General features: G+C 37.4%; 2 protein-coding genes across 4 annotated transcripts in view; one reads left to right on the top strand and one right to left on the bottom strand.

Annotated features, from left to right (window-relative positions):
* Positions 1-1,469: 1,469 nt before the first annotated feature.
* LOC125650614 (protein fem-1 homolog A-like) lies at positions 1,470-24,674 on the top strand. Of its 3 annotated transcripts, none has more exons than XM_048879057.2 (3): positions 1,521-1,566; positions 3,206-3,347; positions 3,444-5,485. In XM_048879057.2, the coding sequence occupies exon 3, from the start codon at positions 3,453-3,455 to the stop codon at positions 5,337-5,339; it is 1,887 nt and encodes a 628-aa protein (XP_048735014.1). In that variant the 5' UTR covers positions 1,521-1,566; positions 3,206-3,347; positions 3,444-3,452; the 3' UTR covers positions 5,340-5,485. The 3 variants fall into 3 exon arrangements, 2 of the variants coding, with proteins under 2 accessions (XP_048735013.1, XP_048735014.1); XR_008803072.1 differs by lacking the exons at positions 3,206-3,347; positions 3,444-5,485 and adding exons at positions 23,836-23,980; positions 24,161-24,674 and having other exon boundaries at positions 1,541-1,566; XM_048879056.2 differs by lacking the exon at positions 3,206-3,347 and having other exon boundaries at positions 1,470-1,566.
* Positions 9,486-25,133, bottom strand: part of LOC125651034 (probable G-protein coupled receptor 158) — a 30,730-nt gene continuing 15,082 nt past the window's right edge. Inside the window, exons 5-12 of the mRNA XM_056165471.1 lie at positions 24,610-24,945; positions 24,212-24,280; positions 23,822-23,931; positions 19,278-19,492; positions 17,652-17,790; positions 15,380-15,485; positions 14,720-14,860; positions 9,486-14,622 (exon numbers count right to left, since the gene is read on the bottom strand). Of these exons, the coding sequence (XP_056021446.1) occupies positions 14,500-14,622; positions 14,720-14,860; positions 15,380-15,485; positions 17,652-17,790; positions 19,278-19,492; positions 23,822-23,931; positions 24,212-24,280; positions 24,610-24,945 (1,239 nt within the window). The 3' untranslated portion in view covers positions 9,486-14,499. The remainder of the gene's footprint in view (positions 14,623-14,719; positions 14,861-15,379; positions 15,486-17,651; positions 17,791-19,277; positions 19,493-23,821; positions 23,932-24,211; positions 24,281-24,609; positions 24,946-25,133) is intronic.

Genomic DNA, 25,133 nt, shown 5'->3' with positions numbered 1-25,133 from the left:
GTGCAGTTAAGTCACAACCCCCTCGTACAGAGTAGGTTTAGCTACAGAACTGTAGCTCTCTGAAAAAAATATTGTGGTGGACCTCTGTTCCGGCCGTCACAATATTTTTTCAGAGAGCTACAGTTCTGCAGCTAAGGTAGGTTTGGATCATAATTTGAGATAAACAATAGTCTTGTGATTAATGAGGGGAAGGATCTTCTATAAATCGTCCTCTGAAGAACAACAGGGCCCAGGTGAGCGTCATGGCTCATGAGGCTTTTGTTATAAAGGGTGGATCTGTAGCTCTCTAGTCTGTCCAAAATCTCTAAATCTCTCTCTCTCTCTCTCTCTCTCTCTCTGGGACTTTTTGTTTTACCACAATTGAGTTACAAAGTATTTTTAAAATGATTTGGAATTGATTTAAATAGATGGGGCTATAAAATGTTTGCCGATCACGGAAATGGCCAAGGTTTTACGATTGTTATAAAGATACATGTACCTAGTCAAGTAAGGCGCAGATTCGATACGTATCTTGTTTAGCGATTGTGCCGGATTGATGTTTTTTTTTAAATTACTGTATATTTCATACAGTACCACTTGTTTCCAAAACGTTCCCCTGACTTCATGTTAAATGAAAAATAATGATCAGTGCGATTTAGGGACCGGTCAATATTTATTGGGGGGTTGGGACCGGTGCATTCCATATTTCCATTTTTAAAAAATCCTATGTCCTATCTTCTAAGAATACCCTAAAAGTTGCTGTCCTTTATTAGATGTGTAATTAAAAAAAAAGTGTATGTTCTACCTATTTTCTATGATTGAAGTCCATACTCTATGCAAATTAACTTAGGCCTACATGTAATTTTTGCAATTCTATTCACAGCTGGATACTTCTTTTATGATTTTTAATTACATGTTTTATTAAAAAGTTCAAAGGTCCAGTATTTTTTTTTTTTTCAAATAAGGCATGCATACAATTCAGTACCGGTATTTATTGTTTGTAAGATAGTTGAGTTAAAAGTTTGAATTTAAATATATATATATATATATATATATATATATATATATATATATATATATATATATATATATATATCTGAATTTAAATATATATATATATATATATATATATATATATATATATATATATAGATGTCCTATCAGAGTTGAAAATGAAAAAATTGGGAGTCCTATCAGTATGCAAGTCAAAATAAATGTGTGCCCTATTGCATTTTGCACCGGTCCAAACTCCCCAATAAATATTGACCAGTCCCTTACTTCTGTGAAAGCTACATATAAGAATCCATTGGTATAAATTAATGCAATAAAAATTGGCTAAGTATTTTTTGTCGGTATGTAAGTCTTACACTACACGTCATTCTGTGCCCTGTATGATGATAATAGGAAAGATATACACAATTATCATTGTGGTCTGCGTTTGACTGAGTGCATGTACAAGAAACTACATGCACATCACTAACTACACCGCCTCGCTTTGTAACAGATGTTAACCGTTACCACTAGTAACGGAGCATTCCTCCATCTTCTATTTTTATCTCATCAGAACTGGTGGCGGTGGATTAACAAGTAAGTAAATAATTTTTAGAAGTATTATTGACATAATTCAATGCCACTGGGAGGATTCGTGTAGCACTCTCTCTGAGGTACACGTTAAAAGAAAAGTTATATTTTTAACATGAGCTTTGATATCTGGTCATACACGTGCATTCCTTAAAATAGTCATTAACGATATGGCTCTAGAGACAACCACAGGCACCTGAAGTGTGGATAGCTTGTATAGATCTTATGTACATACCCCCCTCCCCTCTAGAATGAAATTATTGTATACAGAACCAAAAATGTATCCAAAATATGTTATTTCCCATCGTTCACTATCATAAGTCGTTCTGAATAGTCAGTTTGAACCTTCTGTAAGCTTTAGAGATGACCACTTGTGAGATACTAATACTTGTATATGTACATATATTGGTATCTCACAAGTGGTCATCTCTAAAACTTCTAAATCTGATAATCAAGCACGCTCCAAGTAATTATCAACATGCTTGAAGATTTAGATTTGAATGTCATTTACTTCCTTATTATACCCCCCGAACGAAGTCCAAGGGGGGGGGGGGGGGGTGTATATAGGAATCACTCTGTCTGTCCGTCCGTCCGTCTGTCCGTGCAGATTCGTGTCCGGGCCATAACTTCTTTGTTCTTTGACTTAGGCATACCATATTTGGCACACAGGTGGATCACCATGAGACGATGTGTCGAATACCTTAATGACCTCTATATGACCTTGACCCTTGAATTCAAGGTCAAAATTAAAGGTTTTTACAATGGATTCGTGTCAGGGCCATGACTTCTTTGTTCTTTGACATAGGCATACCATACTTGACACATGAGTGTATCACAACTAGACGATATGTCGGGTACCTTCATGATCTATATATGACCTTGAACTTTGACCTCAAGGTCAAAATTGATTATAGGGTTTTGACATAGTCATACCATAAGACATGGGTGTATCACCATGAGACTATGTGTCATGTATATTCATGACCTCTTTATGACCTTGACCTTTGATCTCAAGGTCAAAATTATAGGTTTATGCCATGAATTTGTGTTCGGACTATATCTTCCATTTTCTTCTACAAAGGCATACCATATTTTTACACTCAAGAAAGAGGTAATTTATACCTATTAACAACACCCTTTGGGATATTGGGGTAAGCGGCGGGTATTTTTAGTGAGCATTGCTCACAGTACCTCTTGTTCCATCAGTCTTACAATAACGAGGCGATTCCATGAACACTGGTTAGACTGGAGTTTAACAGTTCTGTAACTTTCAAGTCGTTAAAATTCGAACGTCACTAAGAAATGCGAATATAAGAATTTATGCGCGCATTGATTCCTTATACAAAAGCGTTGTAAATAATAAGATATATTCAACTGAATTGAAAAGATCATTAAATCATATATATCTAGCTCCCAATTAAATTTTGTGAGCAATAATTCCACCTCATTGATGCGTTCATCATTTGAATTGATGATAGCAATAATTGAATTGATGCATGCATCAAATAAATTATTGATCTCGTCGAATTAATGCGCGCATCAATTCAATTATTACTCCCATCAACTGATTGATGCGCGCATTAATTCAATTATTACGCGCAATTATTGAATTCAAATAATCAAAGATATCTTCAATTTTTTTTAGTATATGTTAATTTGGCGCTCTATATTGTTGAGCTGACTCCTAATCCTGAAGTCCATTTGGACCGTATTCAGATCGAGGTCTTAATTAGATACACTGACGCATAGAAATACGAAGGAAAATCTTACCAGTGACGTGCAAAAAAGTTGAGAACTTAATTGAAACATTTTTTGATATTCATTTTTTTTTTAACTTTTGAATGATATTTAATTTTTTTTTTATCTAAAACTTTAATCAACAGGAAATCACAATGGATGGCTCGTCAGAACTACAACATAGGATACTATCGCTCAAGGTACAAGAATGCATAACAAATGAAAATGAAGAAATGATAATTAGTCTGTTAGAGAATGTCTCAAAGGACTTAAGAAAAAAAGTGGTGGATCACGAAATTCAAGGAAAATCAGCCTTGTTTCTCGCGTGCGAGTTGGAACAAGAAGAAATCGTAAAATATCTGGTAGAGCAATGTGATGCCGATGTTGAGAGAGAGGGATTGCTAGATGACGTCATGTATACCGTGCCTTTATGGATTGCTGCCGAACGTGGTTCTTTCAATGTCGTCAAATGTTTGGTTGAGAATGGAGCAGATTGTAACAAACCATTGCAAGGGAAACTTTCTCCCTTGATGGCAGCCTGTCAGAGTGATAGTGAAGACATCGTTTATTTTCTTTGTGAACATGGCGCAGATGTCAATATTGTTTCGGATGCAGGTGACACCTGCCTAAGGAAAGCTGCTGGTAACTATGAACTTTGTAAATTTCTTATATCTCAAGGATCCGACGTCAATCAAGGCGAAAAGGGACAGTATCCTATTCTTCATTTGGGAATAAAAAGCAAAAACTTAGATTCAGTTATAGAACTATTAAGCGCTGGGGCAGATCCAGGTTCTGTTGATTTTGAGGGAAATGATGCGTTAAAATTTGCCGCCATCGTGGGCGATGTAGATATAGTCCAGTTTTTAGTTGAAACGTTGCAATACAGCAAAGAAAGAATATCTGAAACGTACAAATTACTGGGGGCATGTGCTATTGCAAGGGAGGATTTTGACACAGGAATTGAATTCTGGCAAAAGGCCATTGCTTCAGGGGACTCTACCCTGACCGAAGATCACCCGTCAAGTGCGATTTACAGGGGGGTTGTAGAACCAAAGACTCTATCTGATTTGGAGGAGCTAAAGAAATGCACACAGGATTTACTTCTTTCCAGCTTCGTTGCTTTAGAGAGGATACTTGGAAGAACTCATGGAGAAACCATTCATCGGATATTGATGTATGGAACCGCATTGTCTTATGATGAAATCGGGGAGGAATCAACTAGAATGATCATGTATGCATACGATTTGTTAAGGGAAAAACACCTTGTATTACACAGAATGACAGAGTATGCACTGTCTCAGATTGTACGGTGTTTGTTTGATTTGTACAGAGAGAGCGAGGATGATGTGGATGTCGTAACACCAGCGTCTCTACATCAGTTGCATCTCGATGTTTTGTCACGTGTTGTTGATTTCGTCATCAAAAGTCAGACAGAATTTGAGAATATTAGTAATCAGGAAAAACAGTCCACGTTTTCTGCCTTACTAGATCATGTATTGGATGTGTTGTTTCTTTTCTCGGGAGCGGATCTAAGTGCAAGCGATGAGGAAAAGTATGGATCCTATCTGGCCCGCTTAGTACGCGCAAATTTGCACGATTACGAAAACCGTGGCCTGCTTCATTTGGCCCTCTCCAGGAAACTTAACAGAAAAATAATATTCATGATGTCTGAAGGATGGAGGAATTGGTATGTGTATTTGACTGAAGTTTTGCTATTACAGGGTGTAAATTTGAACAGCAGAGACAATGAAGGAAATACCGCTTTTCACTACAGTGCTGCCCTCTTGCCCACAAACAGTTCAAAACGCGTCATCGAACTTTTTCTTGACGCAGGTGGTCACGTGGATGCAGTAAACAATAGTGGCAAAACGGTTATGGAATGTTTGAGAGAAAACGGTTATACCGTATGCGAAGTTCGTGACACCACTCTGAAGTGCTTAGCATCTCGAGCCGTAGTTTGTTATGGAATTTCTGTTCCCCATAGCATTCTGAATAATGTAATGGATATGCTGAAAATTCACGGACTGAAGACAGAAAATTAATACCAGAAGTTTTGCAGCTCAGCTAAACCACTACCTTCTGAGGAGGAAGCATTATTCTCTTATTCCTCTATTCAATAATGACATTTAGTATTATGCAATATGAAAATATCAGTACTGTTATATACGAATAAATGTAAGTTGACTTCTTTAACTGCTCAATTTCTGAATCACAAAGAGGGGGGGGGGGGTTGAGGAATTAATCTCAAACAGGTAAAAGTGTAAACCATTGTATGAGAGATCGGTCGCTGTGGCCTACTGGTTATCTAAGACGCTCGCTTCGCAACCGGAAGTCTCGGGTTCTATTTTCGATCGGAGCACGCGTCAAAAATAACAAATCTAACATGCGTAATAACTGTTCCTTCGCCAAATGCTCAGGCATTGAGAATGAAAATCACGAGTCTTTCGGATATGACCTTGGAATTCGAGGTCTCGTGTCAAGGTAGGCGTTGGAACGACGAAAGACCATCACTGCTACGACCGTAAGCGTCGTGCAGAAGTCTAAATTTGTGGCCTTTCACCAAATATGGTGACGTCTCTACACGAGTGAAAAATTCTCGAATGGGACGCAAAACAACATTCATACAAACAAGCAGATTCATAATAAGATTGATTGAATGTTGTTTAACGTCCCTCTCTAGAATATTTCACTCATATGCAAACGTCACCACTGCCGGTGAAGGGCTGTAAAATTGAGGCATATGCTCGGCGCTTTTGGCCATTGAGCAGGGAGGGATCTTTATCATGCCACATCTCGGTTTTTGCGGTCTCATTCGAAGGACCGCCCCATTTAGTCGCCTCTTACGACAAGCAAGGGGGTACTGAAGACCTATTCTAACCCGGATCCCCACGGGATATGCAAAGTATAGTGTGCATACATGTACACGTCTTAAAACAGCAATATGAAAACCATCTTGTATATTCAATACAGAAGCTTATACTTTAGAATAATGAAGGCAAATTCGAATTGTTCTACATTCAAAGTCAAGTTGTTGTAAAATCAAAATCAGAAATGTAGGATATGGGGAAAATCCTTCACTTGAGATATTATCGTAAAAAAAAACATGGTTGAAACCTAACCACTCCAAGACACAAGGAAACGGCAACAAAAAGCGACTCGCAAAGTCAAACCAACCTCCTGTTTTATTGTATAAAATTTGGCAAATCTAGAAAGGGTTGTCGATAAGAATGCTGGTAGTGTGTCTGTGCGTGTGTGCTGCATGTGTTCACCCTACGCTTCAACGTGTATATTTACGGATTTAATAAAAAATCTTATTGTAGAAGGTCGCCGCTCAGTTAAAATCTCTGACAAACCAAAGCAAGATTTTTTGAAAATCAAAACGTTTAAAAACTATGTTTGGTCGTGCATGCTATATTTACATATGTGCTCGGCTGATACTCTATTGTCACATTTTGTTCATATTATCACCGGTCATGGTAGCCTTTAAAGCGCTTCCGAGAGCTCGAGATCCCTGCGCCGCGACAAACCTGAACCTATACGTTTTGAATTATGGGTACTATCGTTCCAAAAACAGCTTTTCATTTCGCTTGATCGAGCATGCAAATTTCACTCGCTGATTGACGGTATGGTTTCAATAAAAGTAAGTTTGGATGACCACACTATGACATTCTTTCATTGTGATTGGTCACTGAGAACAAAAGTCTAACTTTTAAATGACACGCTGTTATGTGAACGATAGTAGAGTCTGTTCCCTTGAAAATCGCGGTTTTTAAGAGAGAGAGAGTTAGGTTCCGTGTTACGGCAAGCGTTGGCACGGTAAAGAGCTCTCCCTCTTCTTTATCGTGCAAACGCCTTTAAGTGACAACCGATTTTAAGGTCATATATACCAGGACAAACCCATGAAATCCATTGTTAAACGTATATAGTTTGATAACTCTCAACTGATTCGATACTCAAGAGCTTGTTCTGCGAATGGTCAGTTTTTAAATCGAGGCAAGCTACTGACAAAAATGTTGATGGTACAGGGGTTTCAACAGTCTCGTTTAAAGTCAGCATTCCGCAAATTCTACGGTCGTTATAACTATATAGTTTGCCAATACAACCTATCATTGGGTCAATTGCTGTCTAGTGTGTTTCATACCGATTGTTAGACCGTTCTTGGCACACTGGTTTTTAATTTTTACTACGGATAACCTCGTTTACCTGATCAAGATATAGGGCTAACGGCGGATGTGACTGGTTGACAGGGGATGCTTACTCCTCCTAGACACCTGATTCCACCTCTGGTGTGTCCAGGGGTCCGTGTTTACCCAACTATCTATTTTGTATTGTTTATAAGGGTTATGAAATTGATTGATTGAGTATTGTTAAACGTCCCTCTCGAGAATATTTCACTCATATGGAGACGTCATTTCTGCCGGTGAAGGGCTACAAAATTTAGGCCTATGCTCGGCGCTTATGGCCTTTGAGCAGGGAGGGATCTTTATTGTGCCACACCTGCTGTAACACAGGACCTCGGTTTTTGCGGTCTCATCTGAAGGACCGTCCCATTTAGTTGCCTTCTACGTATGAGATTGATCACCGTTATCTTCTCCTTTCATGCATTAGACAGGTACACTGTATTATAAGTACTATTAATCACAGTGTTTATTCAATATTAAATATGAATAAAGTAGAATGTATCAATGTATATTCAAAAAGAATTTCAGTTTTAGCGTGTTAGCCGGTGTAAAGCTTTGCAGTTCATACCGTCATGTATTTTCAAAAGTGAAATTTATTTCTTAATTAAACCTTGAAAGTGTACAAGACCTACTATAGTATTTGCACCTATAATTGCGTATATGTATTTTTTGATTTTTTTTTTTATATAACTGCTTGTAATGCAATAAGTTTCTCAAAACCTTCACTGAAAATTGATTGATTCAGACATCTGATCGAAACGCATGAATATGCTCATTTTGGATTGTGCAATCTATGGTAAGATTGGAATCATATTACATATAATCATTGATGTGAACATTTGTACAAGTGTGGTTTTATTTTGTTTTTGAAATAGAAATATAGCAGTATAGTTCAACTATTCCTGTATAATTTTAGTGTTGCCTTAGATTTAATCCATCCGCTACTAAATATAGTCCTAAGCTAAACCTTTTAGATAAAGTAATGTCAGGTATTTTTCATTAATTATGTCAGTATAAAACATAAAAACTTAAAGTTGAAGATATCTACTTGAGCATTTCATTGAAAGTGCAGATTGAAATCGATGTGGTTTATTCAAGATAACCAAGTGGTAAATATGAAAGTGTTTTTGCATTCGTGCTTTAGCTTACCTGAACCGAAGGCTCAACTGAGTGTTTCAGAATAAAACTTTCCGTTGTCCGTCGTTGTTTCAACCAAACTTAATACAAAGCATTCTTGGGTAAAGGGGATTCAGGTTTGTTTAAATGAAGCGCTATGTCGCCTTCAAAGGGGAGATAATCACAGAAATGCAAAAATAGGGTGGGGGTCATTTAAAAATCTTCTTCTGGAGAACCACTGGGCCGGAAAAGCTGAAAGCATCCTGACATAGTGCAAATTTAAGTTTGTAAAAATCAAGACTCCCGGGGGTATATTGGGGCCACAATAGGGGATCAAAGTTAGACATGCGAATATATAAAGAAAATCATTAAAAATCTTCTCAAGAAACACTAGGCCAGAAGAGTTCAGATTTACTTGAAAGCTTCCTGATATAGATTAGATTTAAATTTGTTCAGATCATGGTCCCAAGGGGTAGGATGGGGCCACAATAGGGGATCAAAGTTTGAATCAAACTTGATAATTATCCTTAGGTGAAGACGATTCACGTTTGTACAAATGAAGGGCCATGCCCCTTTAAAAGAAGGATAATCGAATCAAACTTGATACAAATCATCAGGTGAAGGGGATTCATGTTTATTCAAAAGAAAGGGCTATGTTCCCTTCAAAGGGCAGATAATCATAGAAATATGGAAGGGTCATTTAAAAATCTTCTTCTCAAGAACCTCTGAGGCAGAAAAGCTGAAATTTCCATGAAAGTTTCCTGACAAAGAGGAGATTCAAGTTTGTAAACATCATTACCCGTGGGGTAAGGGTGGGGTCACAATATGGGATCAAAGTTTTACTAAAATCATTAAATATCACTAAATTTTACTAAATTCTGTTGACTTTGATTTTCATCAATATTCATGTAAAAAGGAGATGCCAATCTGAATATGTAACACAGTATATAGGTCTTTGGTTACATGTACAATATCAAATCTTCATTTAACGAGGTGAAATCAAACCATTGTCCCAGTAACAGATAGACATGGTAAAACCAATAGACCCTTTTACATGTGAAGGGAACCAAACTAAATGGCACAAAGTATCCTTAGATGTAATATAAAAGGACATACCCATCTACAAAGGTATGTGATATTTAATGAATTTATAGTCAAGTTTAATAATTAAGTTTGATAATTAATGAATATCTAGTCGTAACCTTTGAAAAGGTTTTTTCCTGAACCAAGCTGCTTGTATAATGATAGTTTTGCTCAAGCTTGTTTATAGCTAGGAACTGCTGCTCAGGTGAGCGATGTGGCCCATGGACCCTTTTTTCTACATGCACAATCATCACTGAGCACGTGATTATAAATCAGGATTTAAAATAAGACACAAAGTTTACTGCAATTTCAAACTGTAAGGTTACAGAAGAATTTAATGTACAAAGAAACATACATTTGTGTTGTATTTTATCAAATATGAACACGTATTTAACACGCATACTGAAAATATCAATCTTTCCTGTGATGTAAATGAATTCTGGGCTTATATCTGTAAACAGTTTATCATTCGTTGATCGTGAAAGTAAAATGTCTGAAAATCATCCAACCCAAACAACATTAACAGAGCTAAGCGAATACTGGCATACATGTACATGTATTGTTAAAAAGATTAAATAGTCGATTTCTATTATTGAGATATTAATGAAAAATTGGCTTCTTTTTCACACGACAATACATCGAAATCACGCACAATAGCAATGTATTTCTGTTATAAAATTCTTGATATAAAAATATATGAATATTGTTTTTACAAAGATTAGGCTTATCCTTACAGGACTAATACCCTCCAGCGGGGCTCAGCCATAATGGGAGTATATTTGAATCAATCATCGTGTACCGGGTAGCTGAAGACCAGAAAAATATGAGTTTCAGTCATTCATTTCACCTGTTACAGGTTACACTAAATTCCGTTGACTTTGATTTTCATCAATATTCATGTGAAAAGGAGGAGATGCCAATCTGAATATGTAACACAGTGTATATTATTAGGTCTTTGGTTACATGTACAATATCAAATCTTCATTTAACGAGGTGAAATCAAACCATTGTCCCAGTAACAGATAGACATGGTAAAACCACTGTCCCAGTAACAGATAGACATGGTAAAACCACTGTCCCAGTAACAGATAGACATGGTAAAACCACTGTCCCAGTAACAGATAGACATGGTAAAACCACTGTCCCAGTAACAGATAGACATGGTAAAACCACTGTCCCAGTAACAGATAGACATGGTAAAACCATTGTCCCAGTAACAGATAGACATGGTAAAACCACTGTCCCAGTAACAGATAGACATGGTAAGACTATTGTCCCAGTAACAGATAGACATGGTAAAACCACTGTCCCAGTAACAGATAGACATGGTAAAACCACTGTCCCAGTAACAGATAGACATGGTAAGACCATTGTCCCAGTAACAGATAGACATGGTAAAACCATTGTCCCAGTAACAGATAGACATGGTAAAACCATTGTCCCAGTAACAGATAGACATGGTAAAACCATTGTCCCAGTAACAGATAGACATGGTAAAACCATTGTCCCAGTAACAGATAGACATGGTAAGACCAATACACTCTAAAAGTTTGAGGAGGAATAAGACACTGTCATAATATACAGAAATGTCGTAAAAACAAGATTATAAACGAAATATTACGAATTCTCCGTTTTGTACATGTGGACATATTAATGAATATGTATATCATTTCTTTTTCGCTTGTAAAAGTTACTCTAGAGCTAGAAATAATCTTTTTAATCGCCTTTTCATGCTTGACTTGCTTAATATTGATACAAAATTGTTATCTGCCTTTGCAAACTAATGTAAATATTTTTTCAGTTGTTCATAAATTTATAGAATAAACTTGTAGATTCGTTTAATCATTGTACATTTTAATTATTACCTTCCATGACATATTGTAATATCTTAGGAGAGGGACTTGTAAGCTGTTAGAACATGTTCCCAATCCTTTTGATTTAATCAATAAAATATGTTTCAAACAAAAACAAGATGTGTTTGTGAAACACTGATGCCCCCGTATGTCCAAACTCCAAGGTCCGAAAAGAAAGGTATTGTCATAAGAAATACATTTGTGATGGATGAATGCCCTAATAGTAATTGTTACATGTTAGACCAAGTAGTTTTTCAAAAGTAGGTCAAATTCAAAGGTAAAGGTCAGGTGAAAATTTTGGTATCCAAAATAAGGTCTTGTCACAAGAAATACACATGTGAAATATTTAAACAAAATTATCTTTTAATTAAACGTACATTTGAAATATGCAAGCCCTATCGCCATCCATTCAAAAGTTATGGCGGACAAAAAGACGCACGGACCGAAAACCATATGCCACTGAATCTCGGATTATGGGACATAATAATAACAAATGGCCATAGCCAGTCTCTGTAGCCTAGTGGTCTGTAGCCTTGTGGTTAGGGCGATCAAGAAGGCCCGGCCCGGGCTTGATTCTTAATCACGACACCTTGCCAATCCAAAACGTGTAACGTATAGATAGCGACTGTTCCTTCCCCAAGCTCCCGACATTCGAGGTAAAACTCTCGGGACTTTCGGAAAGAATTGAGGTCACGGTAGGCGTTAGCACAAAATAAACTCATCACTGTTATGATCGTAAGCGTCATGCGTAGGTCAAATTTTATTATGTTTCACCTACAGCTGGCAAAGCGTCTCTACATAAACAACACACAAACAGCTGGCGAGTGGGAAATTCTCCAATGGACTTAATCAAACAAACAAACAGCTGGCGAGTGAGAAATTCTCCAATGGACTTAAACAACACACAAACAGCTGGCAAGTGAGAAATTCTCCAATGGACTTAAAGCAACACACAAACAGCTGGCAAGTGAGAAATTCTCCAACGGACTTAAACAACACACAAACAGCTGACGAGTGAGAAATTCCCCAATGGACTTAATCAAACAACACACAAACAGCTGGCGAGTGAGAAATTCTCCAACGGACTTAATCAAACAACACACAAACAGCTGGCGAGTGAGAAATTCTCCAATGGACTTAATCAAACAACACACAAACAGCTGGCGAGTGAGAAATTCTCCAATGGACTTAATCAAACAACACACAAACAGCTGACGAGTGAGAAATTATCCAATGGACTTAAACAACACACAAATAGCTTGGCATAACTGTCTGAAAATTGAATGAAGCAGAGTACCGCAAACGGTACAATATACGCCCGTCGGACAGTGAAATTCAACAAATGGTACAATATACGCCCGTCGGACAGTGAAATTCAACAAATGGTACAATATACGCCCGTCGGACAGTGAAATTCAACAAATGGTACAATATACGCCCGTCGGACAGTGAAATTCAACAAACGGTACAATATACGCCCGTCAGACAGTGAAATTCAACAAACGGTACAATATACGCCCGTCGGACTGTGAAATTCAACAAACGGTACAATATACGCCCGTCAGACAGTGAAATTCAACAAACGGTACAATATACGCCCGTCGGACTGTGAAATTCAACAAACGGTACAATATACGCCCGTCGGACAGTGAAATTCAACAAACGGTACAATATACGCCCGTCAGACAGTGACATTCAACAAACGGTACAATATACGCCCGTCGGACAGTGAAATTCAACAAACGGTACAATATACGCCCGTCGGACAGTGAAATTCAACCTGGAAGCATATTGTGCACTCTGAATTGATACAACACACATTCTGAATAGAAAAGCCTTAAAGTGGGCCATGGTGCACCAATCCATCTGACATGTGAACTGATTATGTATTTCTCTGAGAGTTAGGTTGCGACAAAATGTCGGTGCAATATCTATGATGATAAAAAGTCCACGAAACCATTTGATTTACCTTTAGCCCTAAAGTAGGCCATGGTGCACCAATTAAGTCGAAATGTGAACTGATTACGTATTTCTCCGAGAGGGAGGTTGTGACTAAATTTCAGAGCAATATCTGTGATCATAACAAAAAAATATGGAAAACTGTTTGACCTACTTCTACCCCTAAAGTACTGTAGGTCGTAGTGCGCCAATCCAGCTGAAAGGCAAACTGAACTTGTATTCCTCCAAGAGGAAACCTTTGACTAAATTTCAGGGCAATATCTGTATCCATAATGAAAAAAAGCCTGGAAAACTGTTTGACCTACTTTTAGTCCTAATGTAGGTTACGGACAGACGGAACAATCCAGCTGAAATGCAAACTGAACTTATATTCCTCTGAAAGGAAGCTTAGGTGTAAATTTCAGGGCAATATCTGTATTTGTAACGAAAAAAGTCCGGAGAACTGTTTGACCTACTTATAGCCCTAAAGTAGGTCAAGGATGGACCAATCAAAGTTGAACATACATCCTTTACGGAGAAGGGTCCGGAAAACATTACCCCGGACGGACGGACATCCAGCCAGACAGACACACGGACAGCGCCATAACATAATACTTGCCGTCTAATGACGAGCGTATAAAGCTCAGCTTTACATGATATCAAGTACTACATTATTTCAACAAAATTTGATGTAAAGTTAATGAACAGCCTCCGAAAAATCTCTAGACAAAATGCGTCTTCTGACGGAGGGTTTGAAACCAATATACTTCCCAAACAATGTTTGCGAGAGGTATAAATGATGATTAATCGTCTGCTTGTTTCAATGTAGATTCCGATACATCTAATTGGTAACCACGTGATATAATGGTAAGAATACCACACTGACACTATTGATACACCGTCACCTTTTAACATAGCGATACAGTGTGATATGTGATGAGTATTTGATATGTAACTAAATTTTGATTGTGGCGTTGCTTCCCCTCAGAATTGGAACTTTTGGGATGACTTTATATTTTGTTGTCCGTATGTCAGACCGGGCTTTTGATTGAATCTATTGTCAAAGAAGCCTCGTATTTGTTACTGGACGGAACATCTAGCGGTCGGACTCGGGACCGTTTGCTGAAAGGAAGCCACGTTGTTCCGTTTGATTTCTGAAAACAAAATACAGAATATATTGATATATAAATGTGGTTTGTGTAGGGGAAAGCATTTCACAAAAACAAAGATATGGAGATGTACGAGACTTACAATCTCGTTTTCATCCCCATTGAATGAAGTTTGAACTCCGATGGATCGCTGTGGCTTTGGAAGCTGTGACGCTATATTTCCGGCAATGGTTGGCAAGCTGTCTCTGCGCCGGACGTCTAATTTCATATGGACGGCGTAAAACTAAGAAAAGGAAAAATATAACATTTTTCTCCAAAACATATCATTATTATAAATTGTCAAATGCATTCACACAATTAGTAATGAACTGAAATTTGAAGAAGGTAGGATATATAAAGACTGTTTCTGAAACTAAACTAAACAAGAGGTACTGTGAGCAATGCTCACTAAGAATACCCCCGCTTACCCCAATCTCCCAAAGGGTGTTGGTAATAGGTATAAACTACCTCTTTTCTGAGTGTAAAAAACAAATGGCATGACAAACCGAACCATATTGCTACTTCGATGTCCAGTGCGTTTGACCTTTTGACCCCAAAATCGATAGGGAACATCTTCATCCCATGGGTAGTCCATATGTATGATATGGTGACGGTAGGTGGAAAGGATAATGCTTTAGAGCCCGGAAACCACTGCGTCTACAGACGGACGGACGGACGGACAGACAGACGGACAACCCGATTCCAGTATACCCCCCCCCCCAACTTGTTGCGGGGGGTATAATTATACAATATTGTAACATACCTTTGGGGCGAGTATCAGCACCATTGTTATGGTAACAACAACTTGACAATTCAAAAAATACAAGATGTATATCAAGTCAGGACCCGATGTTTCAGCCACAAATTGTCTGTAAAACAATAGAGTTTGTTTAAAGAAAAAAGCATCATATAGAGAAACAGGATGTGAAACAATAGTTTGATGACACGGAATCACACACTGATGAAAACACCACTAGGTTTTGTCTGTTTATGCAACTCCCTAAATAAAACAACACACATTCAAACCAAACCAAAAATAAAATTTAAAAAAATACAAGAACTACCGTTAATTCGATCGGAGACTTACAGAACGCTACAGAATAAAATCCTTACAGAACGCTACAGAGTAAAATACAGAATGCTACAGAATAAAATCTTTACAGAACGCTACAGAATAAAATCCTAACAGAATGCTACAGAATAAGATACAGAACGCTACAGAATAAAATCCTTACAGAATGCTACAGAATAAAAACCTTGAAGATGTCATTCAACATGCATATGAATGAACAAGGTCAAGAATGGCATTAAAAGTAAAATTAAGGTATTGCCATCTGGGATGGAAAATTTATACGGGTCACATGTTTCTCTATCATTACCAAGTAAACTGAAACAAACGTATAATGAATTTATACGGGTGATACGTTTCTCTATCATTACATAATAAACTGAAACAAAAGCATAATGAAGGATTGTTGTTTTTAATAGGAAATATACAGGAATACAACCATCTGATAACGGTATACGTATATTCAGACATGGCGCCACGAATATGACGTAATTTCACATGAATTAAATCATTAATTTTGGAACAATCTTAAGCATTTTACGCGAGCACACGCATGATTAAGCATAATTTGATGGCGTAAGATGTATAATAGTAATAAGGTGAATATGGTAATGTAGCCCGGCGGTGCTCTGTCTTTATGGCAAAATTTATTTATCATTTTAAACTCTTGTCTGAATTTGACATAAATTGCTGGAATATTCTAGTTGGGTTTTTAGCGTCAAAGACACAAATGAATACGATTAATGTAATAGACACCTATATTTGTTACTTTGAGTTGACTTCAATCCGTTTTCATTTTCTCCAGTTTCACGAGGCAGATATTACTTATAAATGTCCCTAAAACAATCCGTTTTCACTTTCTCCAGTTTCACGAGGCAGATATTACTTATAAATGTCCCTAAAACAATCCGTTTTCACTTTCTCCAGTTTCACGAGGCAGATATTACTTATAAATGTCCCTAAAACAATCCGTTTTCACTTTCTACAGTTTCACGAGGCAGATATTACTTATAAATGTCCCTAAAATAGCCCCACTATTATGGCTATTTTCACACTGTAAGAATGTTGCAATTTTTAAAAAAAATCAAAATCCAACCCCCATTTCAATGATCCGCTTTTACGAAAATTAAAAATAAAATGGACCGTGGAAAAATGTTTTGACTAGTAAATATGTGAATACTCGCAGGTTGGTAAAGTTGGCTATCAGTAACCAGCTACTAGTAACTGTCTACTGAAAAAGAGAAAAGTTGGCTACTAGTAGCCAGCTACTTGAACCAGGAAAAGTTAGCTACTAGTAGCCAGCTACTACAAAACATAAAAGTTATAATTACTGATAACCAGCTACTAATCGGATACTATTACCCGTTTGTGAGACTACACTAATGAAGTAAACCTGATAGATAATAATTTTCAAACTCAGTAACCTTTATCTGGTAGCTGGTTATCAGTAATTATAACTTTTATGTTTCGCAGTAGCTGGCAACGAGTAGCTAACTTTTCTTACTTTTAGTAGCTGGCTACTAGTAACTGGCCACTAATAGCTAACTTTTCCTGGTTCAAGTAGCTGGCTACTAGTATCCAACTTTTCTCTTTTTAAGTAGCCATTTATAGTGACTGGTTACTAGTAGCCAACTTTACCGATCTAATACTCGCAATTATTCCCCAGAATCAACGATTTCAATGTACAATCGATTTGAGTAACTTGCGTTAAAAGAATTAATTGAAATACCTCCATTAATTTCCTTGTAAATGAAATATACCTCTTTAGATGATACAAATGTCATATTTATAAAGAAGTTGCTTATAAAATGTGTTTGTTTCCATAACAACACTTACTTTTGATCACTAACTTCATTAGTGTAGTCTCACAAACGGGTAATAGTATCCCATTAGTATATACGAATTGTGCTGATTGACACTCTGTCATGAAGCATTAGAACAATCTTTCTACTTTTTTAATACTTACACTATAATCAAGATGAATGTACTGAGAATAATGGCGTTGTATATTGACCACGTGATATGTTTACTTTCGTTGAATGAGGCTGGAGCTTTTCGCACCGTAAAACACAGATACACTCCGAATAAGAGCATGAATACTTCCACTGAAGAAAAAATAGCAAATTTTAGTTTTAACCGAGTGAATATGAAACAATACGTATATAATGCACAGGCACTTATTTAGATTTAAATACAGTGTATATAGAAACAAGTGTATGTGGTATAATGTAGGGATTGCAAGGTGTCACATGATTTATCCAAAAATTCTATTCGGTGAAGTGAATATTTTCTAAGTTTACGTGAATAATGTAAACCTTTGGCTGAAATAAAAAATAATCCAATTTTTCTCTATCAAAATTTCTAACATTTCGAAAAGTAATTTCAGCATATACTAGTATATGGTATATTATGAATTTTGTTGATACTGGCAAACTGATAGTCCCTTGCTTCAACGTCACTGTTAGTAATTAACTCAGGTTATCTGACCTTGAAAGTGAATGTCAAGGTCATACAATAAGGTTTTTGAATCCACTTTATGAAAAAATCTCTCAAACAAGCGAAATCACCGTTTGTCATAAAGTTGAATTGTTAGTTTACCGTTAATATTGATTTCAACTTCTCCATCGTCAACGTCCCATATTTATGTAGCAATATTCCATTATTACCTGCATATGGTGTATCTCTCAACTGATTCGATACGCAAGAGCTTAATTGTTCTGTGTACGGTCAGTTTTTACATCGAAGCAGGCTACTGACAAACAAGTTGATAGTGCAGGGGTTCCAACAGTTTCGTTTGAAATCAGCATTTTGCAAATTCTATGCCCGTTATAACGATCTAGTTTGCCAATACAACCTATCACTGGGTCAAATGCCGTCTGATGTGTTTCATGGCGATTGTTAGGCCGTTCTTGACACACTGATTTTGACTACGGATAACTCCGTTTACCTGATCAAGATATAGGGCTCACTGCGAGTTTGGCCAGTCGACAGGGGATACTTATTCCTTCTAGGCACCTGATTCCACCTCTGGTATATTCAGGGGTCCGTGTTTGCCCAACTCTCTATTTTGTATTGCTTGTAGGAGTTATGAGATTGATCGCTGTTCGTTATCTTCACCTTTCATCTACTTAGTCTATCAATAAAATATCTAAGTATGAAGCAGAAGTGGATGACTCTGTGGTGTCTTTTATTTGGAGTTCACTGGGATATATCGAATCGACATACGAATGAAAATTATAATTGTCAATAGATGCATCATCTGAAATGGCCGTAACATTTATTACGGAAGGTTGAAAAGGGAAGGTTACCATGCCAACCAAATCGTCATAGATACCAAAAAACATGGTTGATACTTTCATAATGTGATTCTACAACTGCCAGTTATAACTTATGTAAAATGATAAAAAGTCATCGCGTCCTTGATTTTAATGGCCCTTGCAATCTCTAGGTAAGTCAGTATATGAAAGAACACAACATAAACTCTGAAGACCTAATCGCCGACAAATCATGATTAGAAATAGCTTTTCATATACATGTATCTAATGAAAAAGGCCTGTTCAATGTTAGTCTATTGTGAATTATACTTCCTTACATCCATAGGCGGAGTATGACCACCAGTTCTCCGTGCACATGCTGAACTTTAATCCGGAATTGGTTTCCCTGGTTTGTGTAGCGTTTCTATTTGCTGATGACCAGGCTACCAGATAACCAACTGTTATAGCAACGATGGGGACGAATCGACGAATGAGCGTTTTGTCTGGCAAATGCACTCGTTTAAACTGACCCTGTCTGAATATCACTGATATCCTGCAAACAACAACGGACAATTCCAATTACATCACATACACATCTCTATAGCCCAGTAGCTAAGTACTTCGTTACTAGCTTGAAAATACGGATGTTTATTTAATTGCTGGGATAAAATTTAGAAATTCATTTCAAAATTAAGGATTATCTCCCTCATGCATAGCTCTTATCCTTGGACGAATTTGGCTCTAGTTTTTTGGCACTCTAGTTTTCCTTTTAGCTCTTACAAGTTTATTGTGATTTCGAATTTCCAAAATTTCGGCTTTAGCATCACTAAAGAGACATTATTTGTCGAAATGCGCATCTGGTGCATCAAAATTGGTACCGTATAAGTTTTACAATACACATCATGCTATAATTCTGAATGCCATTTTTACATATATATAATATACTTGTATATATATTCACAATTCCAAAGTGTATTTTTTTTTTTACAAATTGTAACAATAGCATTTCCTCATGAAAATATCTATGTTGTTGACAATGCGCGTATGAATCTTGATAAATATAGTACGTCTATTTCAACGGCTGGGGATTCCGACAAAAATGAAAGTAATACGTGAATATAAAAAATAAAATTTCACTTATGAAAAAGCTTGAGGGTAGGAAATGCGATACTTCACGCCCGCATACTTCATGAAGCACAGGGGCTAAGCCCGTTTTGGGCCCGAACCCTGTGATACTATAAATATAGAAAGGGGTCTAACTCTGACCCAGATAAAAAACTAACCACTCGCTTCAAATGCCTATAAAATCTTAATTTAGGTAAGCTATGCGTAATTTGCCGGTCTCCTTGCAGAGATTAATGTTTTAACTACTTGCATGCAAAATTTCAAGTCACAGGTTCTTAAAATAACAAAGATATACGTCATCGTTCTCTCGATTTCACTTGTTTATTTTTACTAGGACATTTACCGGTCCAGGTCACGGAGTCGTTTCTCGCCCATGACAGCAGCGAAATTCAGACTAGTGTGGAAGATTTCGGACCTGTCAATTAAAATTTCACATCAATTATACGCTACTTACTTCCTCATACTTTAATAATGTTCTTCGTGTAGACGTTACATGACTTGTTTTTCCTCAGCAGCATCAACTGTTGACAAGATCTGCCATTTTAATGAAAGCACTAAATACCCGATAGACTTAAAATCTCAAATACCTAAAATTGATCAAAACATTATTCTTGTGATATTGCATCTAGAGAAGGAAATGGATCATTATTTGTTGGCTTTCTTAATTTTTTGTTTTTGTTTATTCTATTTCATTTAGATTATTTTTACCCATTTCCCCCTTCTTTAAAGTTTTAGATATTTCGGGTCTTTAGTGCGTTTCTCAAAATGGCAGTTAGAGTCAGGAGTTGATGTTTTGTAAAATAAGCGACCCAGATACAGCGAACATAGAGAACTTTATTAAGGTATGAGGAAGTAAGTAGCGTATAATTGATGTGAAATTTTAATTGACAGGTTCGAAATCTTCCACACTAGTCTGAATTTCGCTGTTGTCATAGGCGAGAAACTACTCCGTGACCTGGACCGGTAAATGTCCTAGTAAAAATAAACAAGTGGAATCGAGAGAACGATGGCGTATATCTTTGTTATTTTAAGAACCTGTGACTTGAAATTTGGCATGCAAGTAATTAAAACATTAATCTATCCAAGGAGACCGGCAAATTACGCATAGCTCACCTAATTTAAGATTTTTTAGGCATTTGAAGCGAGTGGTTAGTTTTTTATCTGGGTCAGAGTTAGACCCCTTTCTATATTTATGGTATTACAGGCTTCGGGCCCAAAACGGGCTTAGCCCCTGTGTCATGAAGCACATTGAATCACAGGCACTCGACGTTTTAAATATCTATAATAAAAAAAAAGTGTCTTCCTGTAAACATAATATTGACAAGGTATACCACGCCGCCATCTTGGTTTTCGTTTTTACCAGCTGCATCGCTTGAAAATTTCGGCGAAAAGTTCGATATAATACAATAATTAGAACCCTATACCGTCTAGCAACAACTCTCTCAATATCTTATCTGTCGCATCGTTATGGAAAACTCGAAATAATGTCCATTGATCAGATATAATCAAGCATCAACTATCGTCTACTGCTCCTCAAAATGCGATAAATCCTGATCTAGGGACGGAAGTTGACATCATTATGCAAATGAGAATTCCCTTGCCAATGTACCCACTGACGCTTGTGCCGGGGGGGGGGGGGGGGGCACTGAATGCAGGGTAGTTGCAGTCCTGCAAACAATAAAACTCGGCACAATTGTGTGGTTTCGGGACAGGCTGGCACGGCAAATTTAGTAAATCTATCACATTACCAAATAACATTGGAAATGTTCATGACCCCCCCCCCCCCCCCCCCCCCCCCCCCGCCCCGCTTCGACTCCAACCCACGTTTTGTCACCCATTGTGACAACACTGAAAATTTACAGATAAGCAGGACAGGACATTTGCATGGATGTATAAATGTTACTGTGTACGTTTGAGAGTATACCCACGTGTAGGCGCGCGTGCATATGTGTGTGAATTTTTCTTATTACGTTATGAAATTTACTTTCAACAGAAACGAATGCATGAATAAGTGAAGTTATCATGTTTAACGTTTAAAAAAATAAATAAAGTATATATTAATAGAATAATGTTCAAGATCTATTACTTCGCTCACTAGAACATATTTACTGCTAATTATAATATTTACTATTTTTAATTTTATCGACCAATGAAAAAAGCGCTATCCCAAAATTATGTCGACGTACGTCCACCTTTCAGCGATTTCTCGCATTTGAGAAGCAGTAGACGATGTTTGACGGTTGATTATAGCCGATAAATGGACTTTATTTCCAGTTCACCATGACGATGCGAGAGGTAAGACCTTGACAGAGTTGCTTCTAAACGGTAGGGTTCTAATTATTGTATTATATCGAACTTTTCGCCGAAATTTTCAAGCATGCAGCTGGTAAAAACGAAAACCAAGATGGCGGCGTGGTATACCTTGTCAATATTATGTTTACAGGAAGACACTTTTTTTTATTATAGATATTTAAAACGTCGAGTGCCTGTGCATTGAATGTCAGCTGCTAGCATATACCAATCACGTGACTCAATGGCTAGAGCGTTCGATTTAGGCCTATGCTCGGCGCTGACGGACTTTGAGCAAGTAGGGATCTCTATCGCACCACACTTGCTGTGACACGGGGCCTCGGTTCGGATGAGACAGCAAAAACCGAGGCCCCGTGACACAGCAGGTGTGGCAGGATAAAGACCCCTCCCTGTTCAATGGCCGTAAGCTTAAATTTTGCAGCCCTTCGCCGGCAATGGTGACGTCTCCATATGAGTGAAAGATTCTCGAGAGGGACGTTAAACAATATACAATCAATGTATGACAGTATTGCAGGAAACTTGAATGTCTTTTCCGTGACTATGATTTTGTTCATTTGATACGACATCCACAGATTTCCTCTTACAGTACATAGTAAAGATATGCGTGTGCGAAACAATAATTCAATTATGATGTTCTGAAGTCGGATACCAGAAGAGGTGGGGAACGAATGTCTTGATCAATATGATATACACTACAGAGACTTTATTTTGAAACCTTTGGCCGTAAACAAACCTAACGCCCATTATGACTTCCTTTATAACACCTTTACGATTAGTATCAAAAGAAGAGTGTCAAGAATGGTTTGATGTATAAATAAAATACCAGGACTTATATTTACAGAAAATCGCGATGGTTTCCGAAAGAAAAAGATGACAGAAGCTTTAAACGAATCACATATCCTCTCAGTGGCTGACTTCCTATCAAAACAGAAATTCAATCACAGTATTTGTCCTTTTAAAATGCGTTACCTGAGTGATTAGCTCAGCGTGTTAATGTACGAGGCTACTGATCCGTAGATCGTAAGTTTGAATCCCACAGCGGTTTAACCCCCTCCCCCTCTTTGAGATTTCATACCAAAACTGCATTTTTTAATAAACTAGATAAGTAAATTTCAAAGTTTTCAATTTCAAAATATTATTGTTCAAACTAGTACATGTATCTTAAACTTTCCATATAATTCATAAGTTATTAATTGGTGCGTTATAGTGATCTGATTTCTAGATGCCCCCCCCCACCCCCCCCCCGAAATCTTATTTGATGATTATTACACACATTAAGGCAATTTTACGAGGATACAATCTGCAACCTTGGCCTGTCATTATCGATAAAGTTTACAATGACGGTGTGTTGTAGTTGACACTAATGTTTAATATCTTGAGACACCTAGAGCTGCTTCGTCCATTACGTATTCTGGTTATCAATGGCAAATTCCTCTACTAAACTAACCTCCATGTTTTTAGTAGAAGGGATCCATAGAGCATGACAAAGCCCACGTGATACGGCCAGGGCAGTACCTTACATAGAATATCGTCTGCGTCGGGAAACATCACAAACAACTGCAATAGACAATACGTAATAATCAGGACACAGCCTAGTTGATTAAAAGTAAATATATTGATCTGAATGACACACAAAGTTAATAATGGAGATTGAATTTACAGACTGAGTTTTTTTTTTTTATTATTAATCCAAGTCGATATTCATAATTAAATCATAATTGATCACATATATAAGGCTAGGTACCACTTTGGAATATCTATTTAATGGTTTTTTCTCCTTTAACAGTCTGTCCTTCAATGGAAGAAATAAAAGAACAAAACAGGCATGAGTGATTACCTGAAGGCACATCAAGGTACTTCCGGCGCACATCAATAGCAGGAAAATTGGACTTCCGCTTTTAATTACCTGAAATGGACAATTATAATACCTGACGACTGATGGTCATTGGTGATATTATCGGGTACCCTTAACTACCGTCACCGAAATTTATGCTTTTAGTGTGGTGGTAAAACCGATTAGATGTCATCTCTACAACAGCAGCAGCCGTAGTCACCATTTCTTGTTAATGAATATATTCTAATTGATTGATTGATTGTATCTTGCTTAACGTCTCGCTCGAGAATTTTTCACTCATATGGAGACTATTCTAATTAGATGTCGTGAAAATATGCCATTACAAAATAAGACCCCATCAAACTCTGGTTAATTACACTTTTTAAGATTTAAGTTGATACCTTGCTTTCTCTCAGATGAAATATGATCACCGATACGATGATGATAACAAAGATAGTGATGATGGTCAAGACGAGAATGATGGCCTTAATATAAACGTTTCTGGTGAAGATACACGGAGAAGCGTCGGTGCACACGTCACATCCGGGTGCGCACCGACTACATCTGTATCGCGTTGATGACGTCATCAGAGTCCTATTGTTCGTTGTGATGTCCTCCTCAATGTCGCTGCCGTTATAATATTTCTCTGCCGCGTGAATGTCCGGGAAGAAGTACCCTGGGGCACACTCACACATGTAGGCACCTCGAGTAAACCCTTTGCCTGGCGTAAATACGCACTGAAACGAGACATAACATGAAACTGAAACTGGTACATACATGTATGGTAGAAGGTCCTAAATTCAACAGGACCCGAATTTCGACGGTTTTGTTCTTTTGTATACTTATTTTGTGTCCCCCAAGACAGCAACTATTTCCCGAGGCGAGACTTTTCGTTTATCATACATGTATGACGAAATAATCTAAA

Source organism: Ostrea edulis, chromosome 5 (assembly GCF_947568905.1).
Source record: "Ostrea edulis chromosome 5, xbOstEdul1.1, whole genome shotgun sequence".
In the NCBI taxonomy this organism is placed as follows: Eukaryota; Metazoa; Mollusca; class Bivalvia; order Ostreida; family Ostreidae; genus Ostrea; species Ostrea edulis.
This window is presented reverse-complemented; position numbering and strand designations above follow the sequence as displayed.